The following is a 21,396-nucleotide window of genomic DNA, read 5'->3' as shown; positions in this document are numbered from 1 at the left end:
GGAGGCCACCCGAGAGGCCCGGGGGCGTTCGGCCGCGCCCGCAGCCGGGGTCTGCCGTTCGACAGGCGCCGGGCGGCCACGCGTGCCCCGGAGGCCCAGCTCGGCGGCCCCTGTGCGGGCGCGGCGCCGCCCCGCCGGCCCTCCCGTAACGCCGGCGCGCTCGCTGTGTTTCAGAGTATGTGGAGAAGCCGCTGAAGCTGGTCCTGAAAGTGGGAGGGAACGAGGTCACCGAGCTCTCCACCGGCAGCTCCGGACACGACTCCAGCCTCTTTGAAGACAGAAATGATCACGACAAGCACAAGGACAGAAAGCGGAAAAAGAGGAAAAAAGGGGAGAAGCAAGCCTCGGGGGAGGAAAAGGGCAGAAAACGGAGGAGGGTCAAGGTAAGGATGGCTGCGGGCGTCACCCCCAAGATCTCCGGGGGCGGGGGTGCCCCACCTCCAGCCGCCGGCCTCGCCTGACAACTTCCTAGTGTCCAGTAAGACACTGGAAGCTTCAGATGGCCTGGGAAAGTCCAGCTTGCTCTGTGGAGGAACCGGGCAGGAAAGACAGCGAACCACCTGTGAGTTGGGAAGGCCTTATCCTTACGCTGTTAAGAACTTGGAGCCTCGCACGGTGAGTGGTTGAGGAGCTGCTTCAAAGAAGCCTTTTAACCCAGGAAGGGTAAGACATTACGCCCAGGGAAGCCTCACTGTTTGTCAGAATTAATACAAAGTGATTTGGACCTATTGATTTTCATATATTATGAAATATTAGTGAATAACTGTTGATTCTCAGATCTCAGCCTCCTGAGTAGCTAGGATTATAGGAATGAGCCTCAAATGCCTTCTAAAAGTTGAGCTGGTCGTGGTTGTGCCTGCCATAGCAAGGTTGAGGCAGAATCATGAGTCCTGACCAGCCTGGGCTACATACTGAAACCAAGTCTAAAAAAAGCCAAGTTTGAATGTTGTACTGGTAACACCAGGAATCAAAGTTAAAAACCACTTATATTTAGTAGGAAAGAATAAGTAGTGTTTGATTTGTAAGCTAGACAAAACAGTAACTGAAAACTTTCTCTCCAAGGGTGATCCCATTCCTGTCTGGAATTGTCCTACAGTTCTGCACTAAATAAATTTTAACCTTTTACTGAATAACTTACTGTATCTTGAAAGTAAATGTTTTTTGTGGGGGCTTTTTTGGTACCAGTTCCTGTGGCTTGAACTCCAGGCTTGGCACTGCCCTTGAGCTTTAGTGCTCAAGCCTAGTGCTCTATCACCTGAGCCACAGCTTCACTTCCAGCTTTTTGGTGGTGAATTGGAGATAAGAGTTCACAGACTTTCCTGCCTGGGCTGGTTTAAACCACGATCTTCGATCTTATCCTCCTGTGTAGCTAGCTACAAGTGCCTGGCTCTTGCTGGTTATTTTTGGCAATAGCGTCTAGTAAACATTTCTACCTAGGCTGGTCTAGGTAGAAATCTTCAGGTGTCAGCCTCCTGAGTAGCTAGGATTCCAGGCATGAACCACCAGCATCTGGCTATGAATGTAGCTTTTAAAAGACAAGAGTACTGCAAGGCTGTTTTATACAACAGCATTCATGCATACTGCTATGGAGTTTTACATTCTAAACTTGAAAATTTTTTTCCTTTGGATATTTATCTCCATTTCTAAATGTAGGCTTGTATTGCTGCTTAATGACTTTATAATTTACATCTATTGCTGACATTGTGATTCAAGAGACGAGAAGTTATTATTTTTTTTAAAAATTACTGTTATAAGGTGATGAACAGGGGGCTTAAAGTACTGTTTTTATACCGTTCATCCCCTACTTTCACTTCCTTCATTCTCACAGTATAAGTTCAGCATAATTATTGATTAAATCAATACTTAGTGATTCTTTTTTGTTTTTGTGCTGGTATTGAGGCTAACTCAAGGCCTCAAGCTCTCACTTAGCTTCTTCCACTGAAGGCTGATACTCTACCATTTCTTGCTTTTTGCTACTTAATTGGAGAATAGAATTTTTCAGATTTGTCTGCCCAGACTGGCTTTGAACTCTGATCCTTGGCTTCATGCGTAGCTAGGATTATAGGCATGAGCCACCTGTGCCTGGCTTAGCAATGTTTTTTCCTTGACTGCATATTGTCTGTTATACCATCCTTTGTTTAATAATACTTTGTATTGTCCTAAGTAGTCCTTTCAGTGAGTTTCATTGTGCACATTTTTGTATACTTTCATGAGAATAACTTCAGGAGAGACTTACAGTCTTGTTCCAACCACTGCCCTTTCCTGACTGCATTTATAAGTATCAAGATACACCTGTATATCTTGATGCCATTCTGCACTAAGATGCATTTGCATCTACCAGTTGAACAGAGTAGGGCAAGTAGAAGGTAAGTTTCCATTTTACTTTTTGTGAAGTGAATTTGCAAACAGTTCCACTTTCTAAGGACTAGAAACCATAGAACATTGGTAGATTCTGGGGTTGCTGGTGCTGTAGGGACTTTTGGAGTCTTTTTTTCCAAGTCAGTCTGGGCATGGGCAGGTGGTTCTCTTTGCTAGTATTACTTAGAGAAGGCATCTTCAGGTGCTACTCTGAGCTGTTTTCTGCATTTCTACAGGTTTTCAGACTCACTGGTCTCTTCTTGAGAAAATTTAGCTATATGAAACCTCTGGAGTCACACAGCTGGCGTGCGGGTGGCTGTGCCCTCAGTTCCACGCAGCAGGGGCCAGGAAGGCACAAGGAGAAGATAAAAGAACAACCGTTCCAAACTTTCAGAATTTCTTTTTCTGCTTATATGCCATTAGCTGAATTTTAATCCCATGGCCACTCTACTAGGCAGACCTGGCCTCATGCTTGCTCAGCTGGTACTCTGCTACTTCAGCCACACTCCAAGCCCTGCTTTTTACTGTGTATTTTAGACATAGTCTCTCAGACTTTTCTGCCTGGGTTGACTTTGAACCTTGGTCCTCTAAATCTCAGCCTCTCAAGTAGCTAGGATTACAAATGTGAGCCACTGGCACCCCAGCAAGTTGTTGTCTTTTAATTAGGGGAAGTCAATAGGTTTATTGTACTCTGCTAAAACTCAGAAATCTGTTACTTAAGAAAATAAGCAAAAATTTGGGGAACGCAAGCTACCCAATACAAAATGCTTAGCTTTTTGTTGTTGTTTGTTGTAGGGCTTGAATTCAAGGCATGGACACTGTCCCCAGCTCTTTTGCTCCAGGCCAGCCCTCTACCACTTTGAGACACAGCTCTACTTCAGGTTTTTGAGTTGTTAATTGGAGATAAGAGTCTCATGGGGACTTTTCTGCCCAGGCTGGCTTCAAACCATGGTCCTTAGATCTAGATCTCAGCCTCCTGAGTAGCTAGGATTGCAGGCATGAGCCAGCAACACCCAGCTTAACATTTGGTTTTAGATGTTGTACAGAAAGGTTACCATTTTGTAAGTCAAGTAATAAGTGCAAATTTTTTTCTAGACAATGTCACCCATTCCTTTGCTTCCCCCAATTTTCCCCTAAAATGCTTAACTTTTTAAAGATGTCAACTGATTTTCTTTGTTTAGGTGAAAGCCTCAGACTATACTTTTTATCTGATTTATGTAACTTCAACCCCTCTGTACATCACCTTTATAATAATAAAAAAATGGTTTAAGCCAGACTGTTTTAGTTTAAAATGCCCTACAGGTAAGATAAATAGTAGAGAAACCCTACAGAGAATAATATTTGATCCTAACCAAAGCATTAAGTGTACAGTATGAGTTGAGGGTACAGTTCAGTGGTAGAACCCTCGCATGCACAAAACCCTGGGTTCAGTCATCGGCAATGCCAAAAAAAAAAAAAATACGCTGTGTCTTAGTTTAACCAGACCGTAGTATAGATACTATCCCTATGAAAGCATAGTGATTCCCCTTCTCCCTTGAGCATTTGGATGCGCAACAGCTGGCAAAAAATTTACATGCTAAGCTGGGTGCTGGTAGCTCATACCTGTAATCCTAGCTACTCAGAAGACCTAGACTTAGAAGATCACAGTTCAAAGTTAGTCTGGGCAGAAAAGTTGGAGAGAGTGCATCTTCAAAATAACCAATAAAATGTTTCACTTAGATTAAATGTTAAATTAAAATGTTCACTTAGATTAGTGGCATTTGGTACCAAGTGTGCCATGAGTACAGTTTAGAACTTTTTTTTAATGGAGCCTTTTATTAATATTATTATTAATAGAGCCAATTGTGTTGAGGCATGGCTCAAATCATAAAGTGTCAGTTCAAAACCCTAATGCAGCCAAAAAGAAAAAGTTTCCATTCTAGATTATATTATACATTACCCTTTCTGACCAATGTAGCTTTAAGTTTTAAAGTTATATATGTTCATATTATCTAAAAGATGAAATAACAGTTCCTGAAAAGATGCTATGCAATCCAGCCTGGCCTTGAATTCAAGATGCTCCTACTTTCATCTCCCAAGTGCTGGGATTACAGGTATGCACCATCATGCCTAGCTTATGTTTCAGCTTTTCCCATTTCATGACTCTGTCCCATTGACTGTGATAAATAATAGCTCACAGTTACATCTGGGTCTTAGCAGTGATGAAGAGGGCTAATGAAAGTAAGTGTACTGTCCTAAGTCCACACTGTTTTAAGTTTGAAGTGAGGCCTCTAGACCACAGATGGGCAGTTGGCCAGTTCTGCCTGGCTTTGTAAAAGTTTACTGACTCTTGACACTGGCAGCTGGTACTAGTTCTTTTCACCTGGGGTGGGGGAAGGGGTGGGAAGGGGGAGGGGGACCACAGCCTCTAAAGCTGCCCTTGCTTCACATTTTATATTTAATATGAAGGAAGAATCTGTGTCTCTGTTCTACAGAACCGATATTTAAGCCTATCAACTTACAAAAGATTCATGCTGGGCTGAGAATGTGTCTTAGTGGTAGAGTGCTTGCCTAGCCTGCATGAAGCCCTGGGTTCAGTTCCTCAGTATCACATCAACAGAAAGAGCCGGAAGTGGTACTGTGGCTCAAGTGGTAGAGTGCTAGCCTTGAACACAAGAAATTCAGGAACTGCTGGGTGCCAGTTGTCACGCCTGTAATCCTAGCTACCCAGGAGGCTGAGATCTGAGGATCGAGGTTCAGAGCCAGCCCGAGCAGAAAGTCCATGAAACTCATCTCCAATAAACCACCAGAAAACCGGAAGTGGCACTCTAACTCAAGTGGTAGAGCACTAGCCTGGAGCTGAAGAGCTGAGGGACAGTGCTCAGACCCAGAGTTCAAGCCCCACGACCGACAAAAAAGGAAAAGAAAAAAAGAAATTCAAGACAGTGCCCAAGCCCCAGGACTGACAAAAAAAAACAAAAATTCATGCCAATTTTACATATATACCTATATACATACATACAATATATATATATAATACAATTATATTTTTTAACGGTGAAAAGACAGTTCACTTAGATTAATGGCATTTGGGATCAAGTGTGCCATGAGTACAATTTAGAACTTTTTTTTTTAATGGAACCAATCGTGTTCTTTGTTAGGTGAAAATGGAAAATAGAATATGAGTGATTCTCCATAAGTGTGATTCCTGTACTAGAACACCCTGTCTGAGCCAGCAAGTTCAGGCTCCAGTACTACACACACGCAAAATAATATATGCTTACTCATTTTCAACAGATAATCCTAAAACCTTTTTCTCTAGAAATTGTTTCTGAATATTATCCATATTGACAACAAAATTTTAGGCCATTTATTTCACCTATTATGTAAAGATGGCATAATTTATTAGTTCATTTTCCCCTTAATAGCATGTGCTTGGTTCTAATTCTTTCACTTTTTCAAATAGTAGTGTAATAATAGTCTTGTTTCTATGTTTTGTGAAAGGGAGTTTTTCTAGAGCAGTGCTAAGATTTATTCTTTATTCCTGCTTGCTAAGGCAGATGCTTTTTCACGTTAGCTACACTCTTGGCCCTGAGATTTATTCGCTTGTGTCTTATTTAGGGAAAAATTTCCCAACTCTTGGGTATCAGATATTCTTTTATCTGAAGATCCAAGGCTTTGATTTTATACATTTCCTTTTACATTTAAGTATGTAATTTGTTTTCTAATATTGCGGGAAGTAGAGATTAGATTTTATTTTCTTTTTTCATGTAAGTAAGCAGTTGTCATGGACCTAACAATTTTTCATCGATTTATAATACTCCCTCTATGATAGTCCTATGTGTGGGACCATTTCTGGCATTCCTAATATATTCTCTTGGTCTGCTTGTTTATTCCTATGTCCAGCTCATACTACTTTTATTACTATCACTGTATACTAATATTTGAGGTCTGGCAAGGCATATTATCATTATTGGGTTTTGTTGTTTTACAATGGTCAGGGGTAAAGAGTGGGGGGGAGTAAACCTAGTGCATGTTAAGCAAATGTTCTACAACTGAACTACATTCCCAGACCTACAATATCTTATGACCTTTTTTAAGCTATTCTAACTCTTGTGAATCATTTATTCAATATGAACTATGCATTGGCTTGTCATCTGCCATGATAAAACCTTGTTTCAGAATTTTGATCAGTATTACATTGAATTTGGTTACTTTGGAGAGAACTGCGTTTCTCTTCATGTATATAGATAGTATAGCTTCTTTATTCAGGTCTTCTATGGCCTTCAATAATGTTTTATAATTTTTACCAAATGGTTATGGGAATCTTGTACTAAATGTATGTACTAAATGTATGTACTAAATGTTCACTTTTCTGATTGATTGTGACATAAACTATTTTTCTTTTATAATATGTTATTCTCTCCCTTTCCAGTAGATGGCAGTAAAACATATTAAAAATTTCTCCATTTTTAAGGTTTTTTGCTTTCCAGTGGTTTTTTTTCCCCATTAAAACTACAGTGAATCCTAGGTTTGAAGCCCACTTGGGCAGGAAAGTCATTAACACTGTTATCTTCAATTAACCACCAAAAAGCCAGAAGTAGAGCTGTTGCTCAAGTGGTTAAGTGGCATCTTTGAGTGAAAAAGCTAAGTTTAAGAGTACAAGCCTGGCTGGGAAGGTGGCTCAGTGGTAGAGCACTTGCCTTGCATGCATGAGGCCCTGGGTTCGATTCCTCAGCACCACATAAGCAAAAAGAAAAAAGCCAGAAAGTGGCACTGTGGCTCAAGTGGTAGAGCGCTAGCCTTGAGCTGAAGAGCTGAGGGACAGCGCCCAGGCCCAGAGTTCAGGCCCCACGACCAGACCCAAAAAAAAAAAAAAAAGAGTACAAGCCTCAGCCAGGCACTGGTAGCTCATGCCTGTAATCCTATCTACTTCGGAGGCTGAGATTGAGGACCATGGTTCAAATTAGCCCTTCAAAAAAGTTCTCTGGAGACTATCTCGTTAACCACTCAAAAACCAGAAGTGGAGCTCTGGCTCAAAGTGATAGAGTGCTAGCCTTGAGGAAAAGAGCTCAGGGGTAGTGCCCCACACCCTAAGTTCAAGCCCCAAAACTGACCAAGAAAAAAAAAATATGAGACTCATAGTTCAAGCCCCAGTGCTAGCATACACATGCGCGCATACACAATCACATACCAAACACAAACTAAAATGACTTACATATTTAAAGGTGTTGATTCTCAAATCTTTCTAAATTTTCTCTCTTTGTTCCACTTAGGAGGATAAAAGGAAGCGAGATCGAGACCATGTGGAGAATGAGGCAGAAAAAGACCTCCAGTGTCACACCCCTATCAGATTAGAATTACCACCTGAGAAGCCTTTTACAAGCTCAATAGCCAAACAAGAAGGTTGGAACCATTGGGTTATCCATCCTAAGGAAGAAAGCCATTGCCTTATAGCTAGGGAAAGTGACTACTTCAGTTTCTAAGTTAAAGTTTAAAGATCGGTGAAGAAAACTTAAAATTTTCTTTTTGTACAAGAACTTTAATTTTGATGCTAACCTACCTTTAACATGTTTTTAAGATAAATAGAATTTTTATATGAGATAATTATAGAAAGCAAGCTAAAGAGAGTACTACTGCTAGAATATCCCTTTTTAATATTCCTCTTTTCTGTCTGTTTGCTTTAGAAGTAGAACAGACACCTCTTCAAGAAGCTTTGAATCAGCTAATGAGACAATTGCAGAGGTAACTGTCTTTCCAACATTTCTATAAGATTTAAGGGGGAGTATAAAGGTCCAAAACACTTTTCATTTGTGATTACTGAAAGCCATGTTTTGTTTTGGTTTGGTTTTGGTTGGTCGTGGGTCTTGAACTCTGGGCCTGGGTGCTGTACCTCAGCTTTTCAGCTCAAGGCTAGTGCTCTACCACTTGAGCCACAGTGCCACTTCCACTTTTCTGGTGGTTTATTGGAGATTAGAGTCTCTGGGACTTTCCTGCCCAGGCTGGCTTTGAACTGCAGTCCTTAGCTCTCAGCCTCCTGAGTAGCTAGGATTACAGCTTTGAACACCATATTTTGTGGCCTAAATCCAAACATACTTGGTTTCAATGTGAATGGTAAATATTTGGGTAGGTAATAGAACTATTCCAAGAGAGTAACTTTTAGATGTTCTTATTTGGTCTGTTTTAACTGCAGCTTAAAGGTTGTTTATGTAATGGTAAATTTCTCTTTTACTAAAGTAATTTCTGATATTAAAACTTGAAACCAGAAATAACAGTATGTATTTCCACTTGGCTGATAGATGGAAGTATTTCTGTATATTTATATGGGAACCTGTGAAACCTGTGCTGTATTTGGCATACTAAGTCTAGGAGGAAAAAATATGGTTTCTTAAGGTTTATGCCCTTGTTCTGTTTTTGTTTTTTGGAGCTGGTCCTAGGGCTTGAACTCAGGGCCTAGGCACTGTGTCTGTTCTTTTTTGCTCAAGGCTAGGGCTCTACCATTTGAGCCACAGCTCCACTTCCACCTTTTTTTTTTTGGATGATGGGGGTTTAATTGGCTGTAAGAGTCTCTCAGACTTTTGCTCTGCCCAGCTTTAAACTATGATCCTCAGATCTCAGCTTTCTGAATAGGCAGGAGTAAAGGTGTGAACCACCAGCAACTGGCATTATAGATTTAAAAAAATAAATAAAGCCTCTATATTGTCTATTGTCAGCACAACTTTGTATTAAGGTCAGTAGTTGTTGGCTTCTTTTTTGGTATCTAAGCAATTGAGAATATGACAGCTCTTGGCTTTTCACTTAAGTAAATCATGCATTAGTTATCCCAAAGAAGTAAACAATATTTATCGTGGACGGTAAATATTTGACCTGGTATGTCTATAAAATGTTTCAGCTTCCTATTATAGAACAGCAGATAGGTTCATAATGTCACCCTAAAAAAAATTTACTTAAGGAAGTATTCAAAAGTGCAAAGATGTTAGCATTGCTCAGGACATTTTTGGAAGTAGTACCCAGAATCACATATTTTTTTCTAATTAGCCTTAGTGATTGGATGATTCTTTACCCTTGAGGGATAAAACTAGGCCTGGTTTTAATTTTAAAAGAAATCTACTAAACCAGGAAGTGGCACTGTAACTCAAGTGGTTGAGTGCTTGCCTTGAGCTATAATGCTCAGGGATAGTGCCCAGGACAAGCATTCAAGCCCCATGACCGACAAAAAAGAAAAGAAAATCCCTAAAAATGTACTTAATCAAACCTTGTAATTCCATTTTTTGTGGCTTTAGGACTTTATATAACTTGAGAGTATAATTTGCTCTGATTGTTTTAAGTGGTCATCTATAGATTAAGATGATTGATATTCATAGTAACTATTATGAACTGCACAGATTTCCATATGGATATTTTTACATATTGTCCTTATTTACTTTTGCAGCTTAGATATCTTTCAGTGAAAAGAAGCAATAGAATTATACCTGATCAACTTTCAGATTTTTTTTTTTTTGGCCAGTCTTGGGGCTCAGGGCCAAGGCACTCTACCACTTGAGCCACAGAGCCACTTCTGCTTTTTTCTGTTTAGGTGGTACTGAAGAATCAAACCCAGGGCTTCATGCATGCTAGGCAAGCACTCTACCACTAAGCCACATTCTCAGCCAACTTTCAGATTTATAATTGCAAACATGATTTTTCTCTCTCTGAGCCTCAGTATTTTCATGTTAGTGAGGCTACCATTACCTTAATGGCTTTTGTGCAAATTAGGTATAAAATACCTCACTTGGCCCTGAACCTTGCAACATGCTGAAAACATAACATTGTCATTGGACTTTCCAGAAACACTTTTACTGTTATTTGGCATAAGAAAGCTTTGTATTGGGCTGGGAAGGTGGCTCAGTGGTAGAGCACTTGCCTTGCATGCTCGAGGCCCTGGGTTCGATTCCTCAGCACCACATAAGCAAAAAGAAAAAAGCTGGAAGTGGCGCTGTGGCTCAAGTGGTAGAGCACTAGCCTTGAGCTGAAGAGCTGAGGGACAGCGCCCAGGCCCACAGTTCAAGCCCCACAACCGGACCCCAAAAAAAAAAAAAAAAGAAAGCTTTGTATGCCAAATTGTCAGAATAGAAAGAAAATCTAGTGACTCAAACATGCTGAGCACTGTCAGCACAGAAATAACAATGCCAAATACTTCAGTACCAGTATTGTTCCTTGATGATGGAAATACTATTGCCTTTACCCTATCTTCCTTTATGACACTGACTTACAGGGCCAGGGTGAATTTTCTCTATTCCATCCTCAACAGAATTTTTTTTCTAGTTCTGATTTTAACATAACCAAAGGTGAAAACATATTGATAAAGCACTGTTTTCAAATAAAAAATAGAAATTATATGCATTGATTGAGAAAACACGCATTTTTGCATCAGGAGTGCAAGCCTAGTAGTTACAGACTTAGTATGGAGGAGTGCAGATGTGTATTCATTTATCATTTCTGCTTTTTTCTCAGTGGTAGATAAATGAGATATTCAAATCTCCCAAAGACTAAGATATTGGTCAGTTTTTCTAGGTTACTTGTTTTGCTTTTTCCCCCTGTGGAGAAGATTACCAAGGTTACATGTTTAGAAGAAAGGGTCTGTGTCTTAAAAATACTAGTGTGTACAATGGAAATAGTGTGTACATTAGAATAAGATTGTGTCATTTGCAGAGAAATGGATGTACGTAGAATAAATCATATTAAATGAGGTAAGCCAAGCTTAGAAAGACAAAAACAGTGCAAATTGTCTCTCATATATGGAAGTTAGATCTAAAATATACTGGGCATGATAAATTATACAGGACTCTAGACATTCACACACAAACAATGAGACTAAAAGACGGTTTCCTTAAGGGAAGAACCCAAAGGTGACATGTAAAATTTTACTTATTGTTATTAAGTAGTTGCCAGCCTTGAAAAACATTTCTTCAGTTTTTTTAGTGAAAAACATGTTAACATAGTACAAATTCTTTTCACATCTGAACTTCTGCTTCTAGACCAGGAGATTTTAGTAGAAATAAACCACAATTTTGCCTTTTGCATCTCTTCACAGAAAAGACCCAAGTGCTTTCTTTTCATTTCCTGTGACTGATTTTATTGCTCCTGGCTACTCCATGATTATTAAACATCCAATGGATTTCAGTACCATGAAAGAAAAGATCAAGAACAATGACTACCAATCCATAGAAGAACTAAAGGTAATTATTATTTGTTTAGTAGAATGAACTGTGAACAGACTAACCTATATCTTTGTTAAAATGAGTCAAACAACATCTTGTTAGAAACCTGCATATTTAATGCTCTGACACTTTCTGATTGACCTTTTATTTTACAAAGAGAGTCCAAATCTTTTTTTATCCTCTAAAAGATGGTTTTTTTTAATGTGAACTGAATGATAGAAAACCAGACAACTCTTTTTATTCTACTTCTATTTATTTTTAAATTTTGAGTACTGAGGAATTTAACTCAGAGCCTCATGCTTGCTAAGCAGGTACCACGTGAGCCACAGCTGTAATCCAAGATTGAAATTTTTAATTCAAGATCAGTAAAACTAATATTTTAATAAAAGTTACACGGAAAGAACTTAAAAGCCACAAATAGCACATACATGCCAATGTTATCGTTGAGTTTTCCTCTATCTTTAAATAGTCATGGTGTGTTTTGATTTTATGGGTATACTTTTTTGGTGTGTGTGTGTCGGTTGTGGGGCTTGAACACTGGGCCTGGGTGCTATCCCTGAGCTTTTTCACTCAAGGCAAGAGCTCTACCACTTGAGCCACAGCCCATGTCTGGTTTTCTGGTGGTTAATTGTAAATAAGAGTCTCATGGACTTTCTTTCCTGCCTGGGCCAGCTTTGTTTTTTGTTGTTTTTTTTTTTTTTGTCGGTCGTGGGGCTTGAACTCTGGGCCTGGGTGCTGTCCCTCAGCTCAAGGCGAGCGCTCTACCACTTGAGCTACAGCGCCACTTCCGGTTTTCTGGTGGTTTATTGGAGATAAGAATCTCACGGTCTCTCCTGCCCGGGCTGGCTTTGAACTGCGATCCTCAGATCTCAGCCTCCTGAGTAGCTAGGATTACAGGCGTGAGCCACCAGCGCCCGGCTTCCTGGGCCAGCTTTGAATCATAATGCTCTGATCTCTAATGCTCTGATCTCGGCCTCCTAAGTGACTAGGATTACTTGAGCCATTTTGCATTTTAATCTTACAAAGAAACCATTTGTGTTTAAAGTTTTCTTTGTACTAATCTACCACAAATTTAACTAGCTTAAATAATCGTCTTTATTATTTTCTATGTAAACATGTTAGTAGTCACTTGATCTAAGGGCTAGGCCCTAATCAGTTACAGAAGGAAAATAAGGTAGTAAACAATTGTCTTCTCATTTAGGGGTGGGGGAGGGGAGTCTACATGTTCTCAATCAACTGAAATTTATGAAGAACACCAGCATCTAATTTTCTTTACTATTAGTGTAAGTTAATAGATAATCTGAATTCCATTCTCATTAAAGAAATAGAAATATTTCCCAACTTTTCTTCTGGTGAAAATTAGACCAAACTTATTTATTTCAGCATATTTTAGATTTTGTTGTTGCTTGCTCTTTTTCTCTGGTCTTTCTCTGTGGTACAAGGGAGAGAAGTGTGTCCCTTAAGTGTTGGGGTTGCTAAGCAGAGTCAGGTTTCTTACATTGAAGTGAGGTGTTTTAATTTCTTGGAGTTTTTCCACATTAGGAAAAGTATGCCCAAACATTTCACTTCATGAGTGACCAAGTGCCATTACATAAATGCCAATAAAGGTTAGTACATTGCAGTTAAGTTTTAAGAAATCTAAATGTTGCCTAAATAAATCAGATTCATGATGATTAGAATATTACTTCCATGTTCATATGCTTATTGTTCTCTTACCAGTTATCAATCCAAATGGTCACTTAGTATGTGTTTATGTAGTTATGTACTATCTTGTTTTCATTTGCCTTCTTTACCCAAATAGATGTTCAATAATTCTTTACAGAATGAAAGCTTTTTTTTTTTTGGTCCGCTCGTGGGGCCTGAACTCTGGGCCTGGGCACTGTCCCTCAGCTCTTCAGCTCAAAGCTAGCACTCTACCACTTGAGCCACAGCTCCACTTCCGGTTTTTTCTTTTTTGCTTATGTGGTGCTGAGGAATCGAATCCAGGGCCTCATGCATGCAAGGCAAGTGCTCTACCACTGAGCCACCTTCCCAGCCCATGAAAGCTTTTTAGAATGTAGCAAAGGTCCTTCAAGACAAGTCTTTGGGAAGACTAAGAATAAACTAAAATGATCATTTTTGTGCTCATGTGTTCATGTGTGCATCAGATTCTGAACCTGGAAAATCTCAATGCTGAGAGAGTTGGCCAGAACTAAGGATCCACATTTAATAGCAAATTTATTGTGGCCTTTAAATATTCCATACACACACACACACAATGCCAGAGTTTTGCTTCTGTTTTTTTACTGGACACTCTCTCTCTCTCTCTCTCTCTCTCTCTCTCTCTCTCTCTCTCTCTCTCTCTCTCTCTGTCTCTCTGTCTCTCTGTCTCTCTCTCCCCCTCTCCCTCTCTCCCTCTCTCCCTCTCTCTCTCTCTCTCTCTCTCTCTCTCTCTCTCTCTCTCTCTCTCTCTCTGCCAGAGCTTTGCTTCTGTTTTTTTACTGGTTAATTGGAGATAAGGGTCTCATAAACTTTCCTGCCTGGGCTGGCTTTGAACTATAATCCTCAGATGTCGTCCTCCTGATAATAAGCATGCACCACCAGCACCTGGCTGCTTACATATATTTTTTTAAACAAGACTTTGTTTACCTATTTGCATTCCATTTTAAATGGTATAAGCACCAGGCATTAGTGGCTCACACCTGTAATCCTGGCTACTTAGGAGGCTGAGATCTGAGGATCATGATTCAAAGCTAGCCTGGGCAGAAAATTCCAGGAGACTTATCTGCAACAAAATACTCAGAAAAAGCCAGAAGTGGCTCTGTGGCTCAAGTGTTAGAGCACTAGCCTTGAGTACAAAGAAGCTCAGGGATAGCACCTGGACCCTGAGCTCAAACACCACACGGATTAAAAATTAAAACAGTCCAATTGTAAGAAACCTGAATGTTTAGCAACACCAGCACTCGGGACACACTTCTCTCCATTGGACCACAGAGAAAGATCAGAGAAAAACACCCAAACTTTTCTATTAAGCAAAGTCCAAAATTAAAATTAAAAAAATTAATGTTACAAGATGTCACTACTATCAAATAATGGGATATGAATGCTTTTGTTTTAGATTTGTAGGAGTTCATAGGGACAGATTTCTGGGGGAGTCTTTTGTTTGTTTTTGTGGTAATGGCATTTTAACTCCAACTTGTGCACTTGGTAAACAGACACTTTACTACTTGAGTCACACTCGTAGTCCTTTTTGTTTTTACTTTTTGAATGAGGTTTCACTTTAGGCTGATGGCAGTCTGTACCATGATCCTCGCTTTCCACATAATTGGGACAATAAGTACACACTACTACACTCAGCTTTTTATTGGTTGAAATAAGGATCTCAATAAACATTTTGTCCAAGCTAGTCAAAAGAACCACAGTCCTCCTGATTTCAGCCTACCAAGTACTAGGATTGTTATAGGCATTAGCCACCACTCTCCTCTGAGAGCTTTCTTGGTACATCCACTTATAAATGTAAGCATTTCTTAAGCTTGAAAAAATGCAGTGGGCTTGAGTACTTTAATACATATACCTACTTTGAAACTTAAGCCAGAAATATACTTCTGGTCATTTGACTACTCCACTTACATGTTTTAACTCCTTGAGGTTATTTCAGATTGACATGATTTTGAAATACTCTACAAATTATATTTAATTTATGGTAGTGTCCAGATGCATAAAAAAATAAGTTTTGCTCATTTAATTTTCAGTCAATATTTGAAAAAATGTTTAGCTTCTAAGCAGAAACCTAAAATAAGTGTTTTAACACAATAATATTTATACATGAACCCCGATTACTAAATATGAAATAGAAATTTTCTTCAAATTCTTTTTATAGATTATACTGAAGAAACCTATTTGAAACTTCCTGAAGTTAAGGTTTTTTCTATACAGGTTTTAAGCCTGGTGCCAGTGGCTCACACCTGTAATTCTATTTACCCAGGAGACAGATCTGAAGATTGAGGTTCAAAAAACCAGTTGGGCAGTTTTATCTCCAGTTAACCAGCAAAATGTCAGATTGGTAGTATGGCTTAAATGGTAGAGCACTAGCCATGAATGACAAAGACTAGCAAGAATGTGAGGCCCTGAGTTCAGGGCCCTGGTGCTGACACATGCACATACAAAATACTTAAGAATTTAAAAGCACATTTTGAAGTATTGGCTTTTTTGGTGAGTTTTAAAACTTAAATTGCTATTAGTGTTGTTTAGTAAACAGGATATTGGAATTTTTTTTAGTATTTTTTTTATTGTAAAGATACTATACAGAGGGGTTACAGTTACATGAGTAAGGTAATGAGTACATTTCCTATTGAACATTGTTACCTCTTCCTAGAATTTTGTTTTTGTTTATTGGAGGGCCTAAATGGTTTCAGACGGGGTGAGGAGTTGTTCTAATGAATGTTTCCTCTTACTATTCTCTCTATAGGATAACTTCAAACTAATGTGTACTAATGCCATGATTTACAACAAACCAGAGACCATTTATTATAAAGCGGCAAAAAAGCTGTTGCACTCAGGGATGAAAATTCTTAGCCAGGTAAAAGGAACTCTTTGTCACAAGTATAAGTATTGTAAAAATCTATATCCCTTTGTTAAGTTATATTGATGCAAATCTACTGTAATGTTGATCCTCTTTATTGATAGTCAGAAATTGGGGAAATCAAATGAAGAAAACTAAAGCAGCAAAATTCTCACTTGTAATTGTTAAAAATAAATGTGCCACTTATAATTATTTCTTTAGAGGTTTTTAAATAACTTCCTGGATAGACTTATTTTGCTATGGGAGAACAGCCTGAATTCCAAGATAAGATTGAATTAAGTATGAGGCCTTTTAGGAGAAAAGCTCTCTGTTTTCCTTTGTGATAGTAGAATCTGTACTTCTTGATAAAGCACAGAACTCCTTGTAGAAAGAAAATACACAAATGAGAATATTTGGAACTGTCTCAAAGCCACCTCTCCACATGATCGTGCTCTTCGTTGAAGGACAAGAATTAATGAGTAGGAATAGGTATTTGAGGTGGGATAAATGTTTTGCAGAGGCACCAACATGTTAGCATCAAGAGTTTATAAATATGTGATACAGTAAATAGCGGCAAGACAGATCTGAAGAGTAAACTTAAGTAGTAACTGCATCTGCTGAAAGAAAAGGAGAACCAAGGTAAGATTTAAGGTTTTCTCATATCCCTGAGTACAATGAACCTAGTAATTGAGGGTGACTCATGACGTTCAAAGTCTGAGTTATAATGTTAGCTGTCTTACATTAACTAGTGGATATTGGGCAAAACAGTAATTGCCCGGGTCCACAGTTCTCACTCATAAAGAATTACTCTGTAAGATGACTTATAGCATAAATGTTCTGATTCCAGTTAAGAGCTAGAAAGAGACTATGTAAAGATCAGCCAGGGACAGGAACAACTTTGCAAAGTAGAAATGAGTTGGGATGAGACCTGTAGAGGGAGAAAGGAATTAGATTTGGGGCACTTAAAATTAATCATGTGTACCTGCTATCTTTTTCTTTGTGTGGTGATTATCTGTATCACAGTTTTACATTTAAAGAAATGCTGTGTTGTGCAGATGTCTGAATGTGGCTTGGCTTTGAGATACTCTTGGATCTCCATAACTAGGAGAGAAAAGAAAATGATTATTCTTGTGCTTTGATTTTTAGACATTGTCAGCTTCCATCTTTCCTAAGGATTTATTAAGAAGCTAATATAAACCAGTTACCTGTTTTGAGCAAAATTTGGAAAGGAAAAAGTAAAATATTTATCATTTTGCAGAGTCTAGAACTAAGTATTTTCCAGGTTTAAAAATTCAGAACTGTTTGTTGTATTTGAAGTAAAAGTACATTCAGCTTGGCTCACAGTATGGCTCAGGTGGTAGAGTGCTAGTCAACAAAGCAAGCTGAGTGAGTTCAAACCCTCCTACTACTGCCAGAACAAAAAAGGACAGTCAACAAATATGATACTCACTTCTAAATATACATATTGAATCTAATACTTTATTTCCAGTCCTGGGGCTTGAACTCTGGGCCTGGGTGCTGTCTCTGGGCTCCTTTTGCTCAAGGCTAGGGCTCTACCACTTAAGCCACAGCTTCACTTCCAGCTTTTTGATGATTGATTGAAGATAAGGGTCTTTTGAACTTTTCCGGTGCTGGCTTTCAACTGCAATCCTCATATCTAGCCTCCTGAATAGCTATAGGCATGAGCTATTGATATTTTAACTAGAGAGGGAGAGAGAGAGAGAGAGAGAGAGAGAGAGAGAGAGAGAGAGAGAGAAAGCCCTGCTTTCAAAGAAAACTTTCCTATGACTTCTCAACTTAATTGTGCATGTTGTATTAAAAATAATAGTATCTTCTTTACAGAATTCTAGCTGGAATTAAAAGGGTTGTCAAGAATTTACACTGAAGTCATTGGTGAACCTTGAGTTACTATTGAGCAATACTGTCTAGCTTATACTGTATAGCTAACTACATGTTCCCTTTGACCACCGTGTCTAAGAACTTATCCTAAAGAGATTAAGATATTCTTGATGAGATTTATCAGTGGAAATATAAGTGCCAGATTGGATTTGCTACATATTCTAGTTATTAAACACTTTTTTTTTTCTTTTTTCAGTTGTGGGGCTTGAACTCAGGGTCTGGGTACTGTCCCTGAGCCACAGCTCCTCCTGGTTTTCTAGTGGTTTGGAGATAAGAGTCTCACAGGCTTTTCTGCCTGGGCTGGCTTTGAACTGCAATTCTCAGATCTTAGCCTCCTGAGTAGCTAGGATTACAGGTCTGAGCCACCAGTGCCCAGCATTAAACACATTTTAGAGATTTTTTTTGTCATTGTGGGGCTTGAACTCAGAGCCTAGGTATTGTCCCTGAGTTCTTTTGCTCAAGGCTAGCATGCTATCACTTTAAGCCCCAGCTTCACTACTCCTTTTTGAGTGGTTAATTTGAGATAAGAATCTCACAGGGACATTTTTGTCCAGGCTGGCTTTGAACTGTGATCCTCAGCTCTCAGCCTCTTGAGTAGCTAAGATTACAGGCATGGGCTACCACTGCCTGGCTTATTTTAAATAATTTTAATGTTATGGCAGATAAATTATTTTAATGTACTAACAAAAATGTGTTTACCAGATATTGGGTATAATTTCTCTTGCTAAAATATGTCCTGCTCAGAAAAGAATTGGAACAATAAACCCCCTCTTAACACTACCCCTCTCTGGGTGACATATTAACCAGCTTTTGCTTAGTTTGTTATCTTTGTCTGAAGTCAGATATCACTTCAGTAGTTTTATAATTCATTTAAAATACAAGTCCATGAAGAAAAGCGACTCTCATGTTGGGGATATCACCATCTGCACGAATAGAGCTTATTGTGATAAGAAAAGATAAGGGGCTGGGAATGTGGCTTAGTGGTAGAGTGCTTGCCTAGCATACATAAAGCCCTGAGTTCAATTCCTCATTACCACATAAACAGAAAAGGGCACAAATGGCCCTGTGGCTCAAGTGGTAGAGTGCCTGCCTTGAGCAAAAGCAGCTCAGGGACAGTACCCAGGCCCTGAGTTCAAGCTCCAGGACTGGCAAAAAAAATGTTAGCTGTTGAGCACTGGTTGTGTAGCCTCAAGTCAGTTATGCAGAATTTCTGAGCTACGTTGTCTATAGAAGTCTTTCCTGCTGCTGTACAGCAGCCCTGATAAGGTGACACTCATGATAGTGTCAAACTATTACTCTCTGAGTTCAAACAGAATAGTCAGATTTGTTCAGAAACTTCAAGCCTATAACCGTAGTGAAAATGTCACAGTACATCCCTGCAATGGAAAATTAAGCACGATTCAGAAAGTAGAAACAAGGTTTCTCTGGTTAGTTCTAAGAACACCATGAGTCATTCTGAGAAAAAGGAGCTGTGCTAGCAAGCATTTATTCTCCCCACGGCCTGTTGTTCTCCCACAAAGCAGAATGTATATCATAGTAATCAGTGATCACCATAGGATAGCAGAGGTAGTAAAGTCCTTCACATTCTCCAAACATCATGTATTTAATCATTCTGAAGGCTCAGAAGATAAGACAATCTGAACCCTTAGTCTCAATTCATTCTCTTCTGTTAACTGTCTAGTAGCACAGTAAAATTGAAAAGCTTTTTCACATTGGAAATGATCTGGATGAATTATTAAAGAACAGACTTTGTCCTGGTTCCTGGATAAGACTCCTATGATATAATTACATTAATTGATTTTCTTCCCTATTTCATGACAGGTTAAGTGCAAACTCTTGGAGGGAAAAGCATTACTTTAAAACTCAGTGACAGTCATACAATAAGAATGTTTTTAATGGCTTTAGGAAAGAATTCAAAGTCTAAAGCAGAGCATAGACTTCATGGCAGACTTACAGAAAACTCGAAAGCAGAAAGATAGAACAGATACCTCGCAAAGTGGAGAGGACAGCAGCTGCTGGCCACGAGAGAGGGAAGACTCTGGTGATGCTGAAGCACAGGCTTTGAAGAGTTCCAACCAGGACAATAAAAAGTAAGAGGAGAAAACACTGATTCTGCCTAACATGGGAAGACCAAGTTCCAGTATGTCAGTGGTGACCATTTCTGGTCAATAAAGCCACTTTTAATGACCTGAAAAGCTCTGTTTACACAGCACTCTATGAATTCTGAATGAATATTTGGATTAACATAATTTTAAAGCAAGTAGATTATTTTTAGGGACTCATGTTGAACTGTTTGTTTAACTGTGTATCCATTACCTCATTCCACAAAGAGAAAGGAGTTGGGCAAATGCACACTCAAAGCTGTCGCTGAGGGCTGTGCATGTTTTCCAATAGACAGCAGCTGGCATGACCAGGAAGAGCCACAGGTCCTGGCAGCCATCCCCGTGGCTGGACAACAGTCAAGTCCACGTGCTCATGCTGCTTACCACAGCCCTCACTGGCAGCACCAAACTGTCAACTGTGGAGACATTTGCAGTTAATAGTTTGACATTTTTGCTGTCAAATGCAAAAGAGGCAAACGACAAATCTCTGTTCTGTTTCTAAGATTTATACACTTTAAATGTCTGCTTGAAATCACACATTTTTAAAATTGAACTTAAATTTTAACTTGCTCTCCATTGAAAGTAGTATCCAAAGTAGGATTCATTTTTGTGAATATAACCTGAAATGTTTATGGTAAGTAATACTGAGCCAAAAAGGAGGGAGGGAAGTATGAAAGTTTTCTTTCCATCATTGGAGTACAAAGCCTTAATTAGTGCCAGTAGTACAGCTGTCTCATATGCATATTGGAATTCATTTTAATGTTAATGGATGTTTGTTTTAGAAAAGACAAAGATGTGCTTGAGGATAAGTGGAAGAACAGCAACTCAGAAAGGGAGCAAGAACAGATTGACCGTGCCGTGCAGGAGTCTGGGGGAAAGCTGACCCGGCGGCTGGCTAACAGTCAGGTGAGGGGGCCTCTGAACCCCAAAGCTTTAAAGTTCTCATCACTGGGACAGTAAGGAAAATCAATAACATTTGTTTATAAGCCACATGATTACTATATCCTTTTATGACTGGGTTTTTCCTGTGGAATTAGTGTGTTCTAAAATTAGCATGTGAACAGTATAGTTTATTTTAAGCTTATAAGAAATGAGTTACATGTTCTGGTCGTTTGAAATCATAATGTTGAGCACATTGTTTTTAAACACACGTAGTTTCAAACATGACTTTGAGCGGGTCACTTCTCCTGGTCTTCATCTCCTTGTTTTGAGAACCAGGTAGTTCACACAGCTCTTTACAATTCTGGAACTTCAGCCAGGTAGCAATGGCTCACTCCTGTAATTGCAGCTGCTCAGGAGGCTGAGATCTGAGGATGGA

At 39.2% G+C, this 21,396-nt stretch overlaps 1 protein-coding gene across 1 annotated transcript in view; it reads left to right on the top strand.

Annotated features, from left to right (window-relative positions):
• The window catches only part of Brd7 (bromodomain containing 7), a 35,255-nt gene that overhangs the window by 447 nt on the left and 13,412 nt on the right, over positions 1–21,396 (top strand). The window contains exons 2-8 of the mRNA XM_042693414.1: positions 175–383; positions 7,614–7,743; positions 8,025–8,082; positions 11,411–11,555; positions 15,985–16,095; positions 19,882–20,066; positions 20,861–20,984. Coding sequence (XP_042549348.1) covers positions 175–383; positions 7,614–7,743; positions 8,025–8,082; positions 11,411–11,555; positions 15,985–16,095; positions 19,882–20,066; positions 20,861–20,984 — 962 coding nt within the window. The remainder of the gene's footprint in view (positions 1–174; positions 384–7,613; positions 7,744–8,024; positions 8,083–11,410; positions 11,556–15,984; positions 16,096–19,881; positions 20,067–20,860; positions 20,985–21,396) is intronic.

Source organism: Dipodomys spectabilis, unplaced genomic scaffold, assembly GCF_019054845.1.
Source record: "Dipodomys spectabilis isolate Male_0828 unplaced genomic scaffold, ASM1905484v1 ptg000165l, whole genome shotgun sequence".
Classification (NCBI taxonomy): Eukaryota; Metazoa; Chordata; class Mammalia; order Rodentia; family Heteromyidae; genus Dipodomys; species Dipodomys spectabilis.
This window is presented reverse-complemented; position numbering and strand designations above follow the sequence as displayed.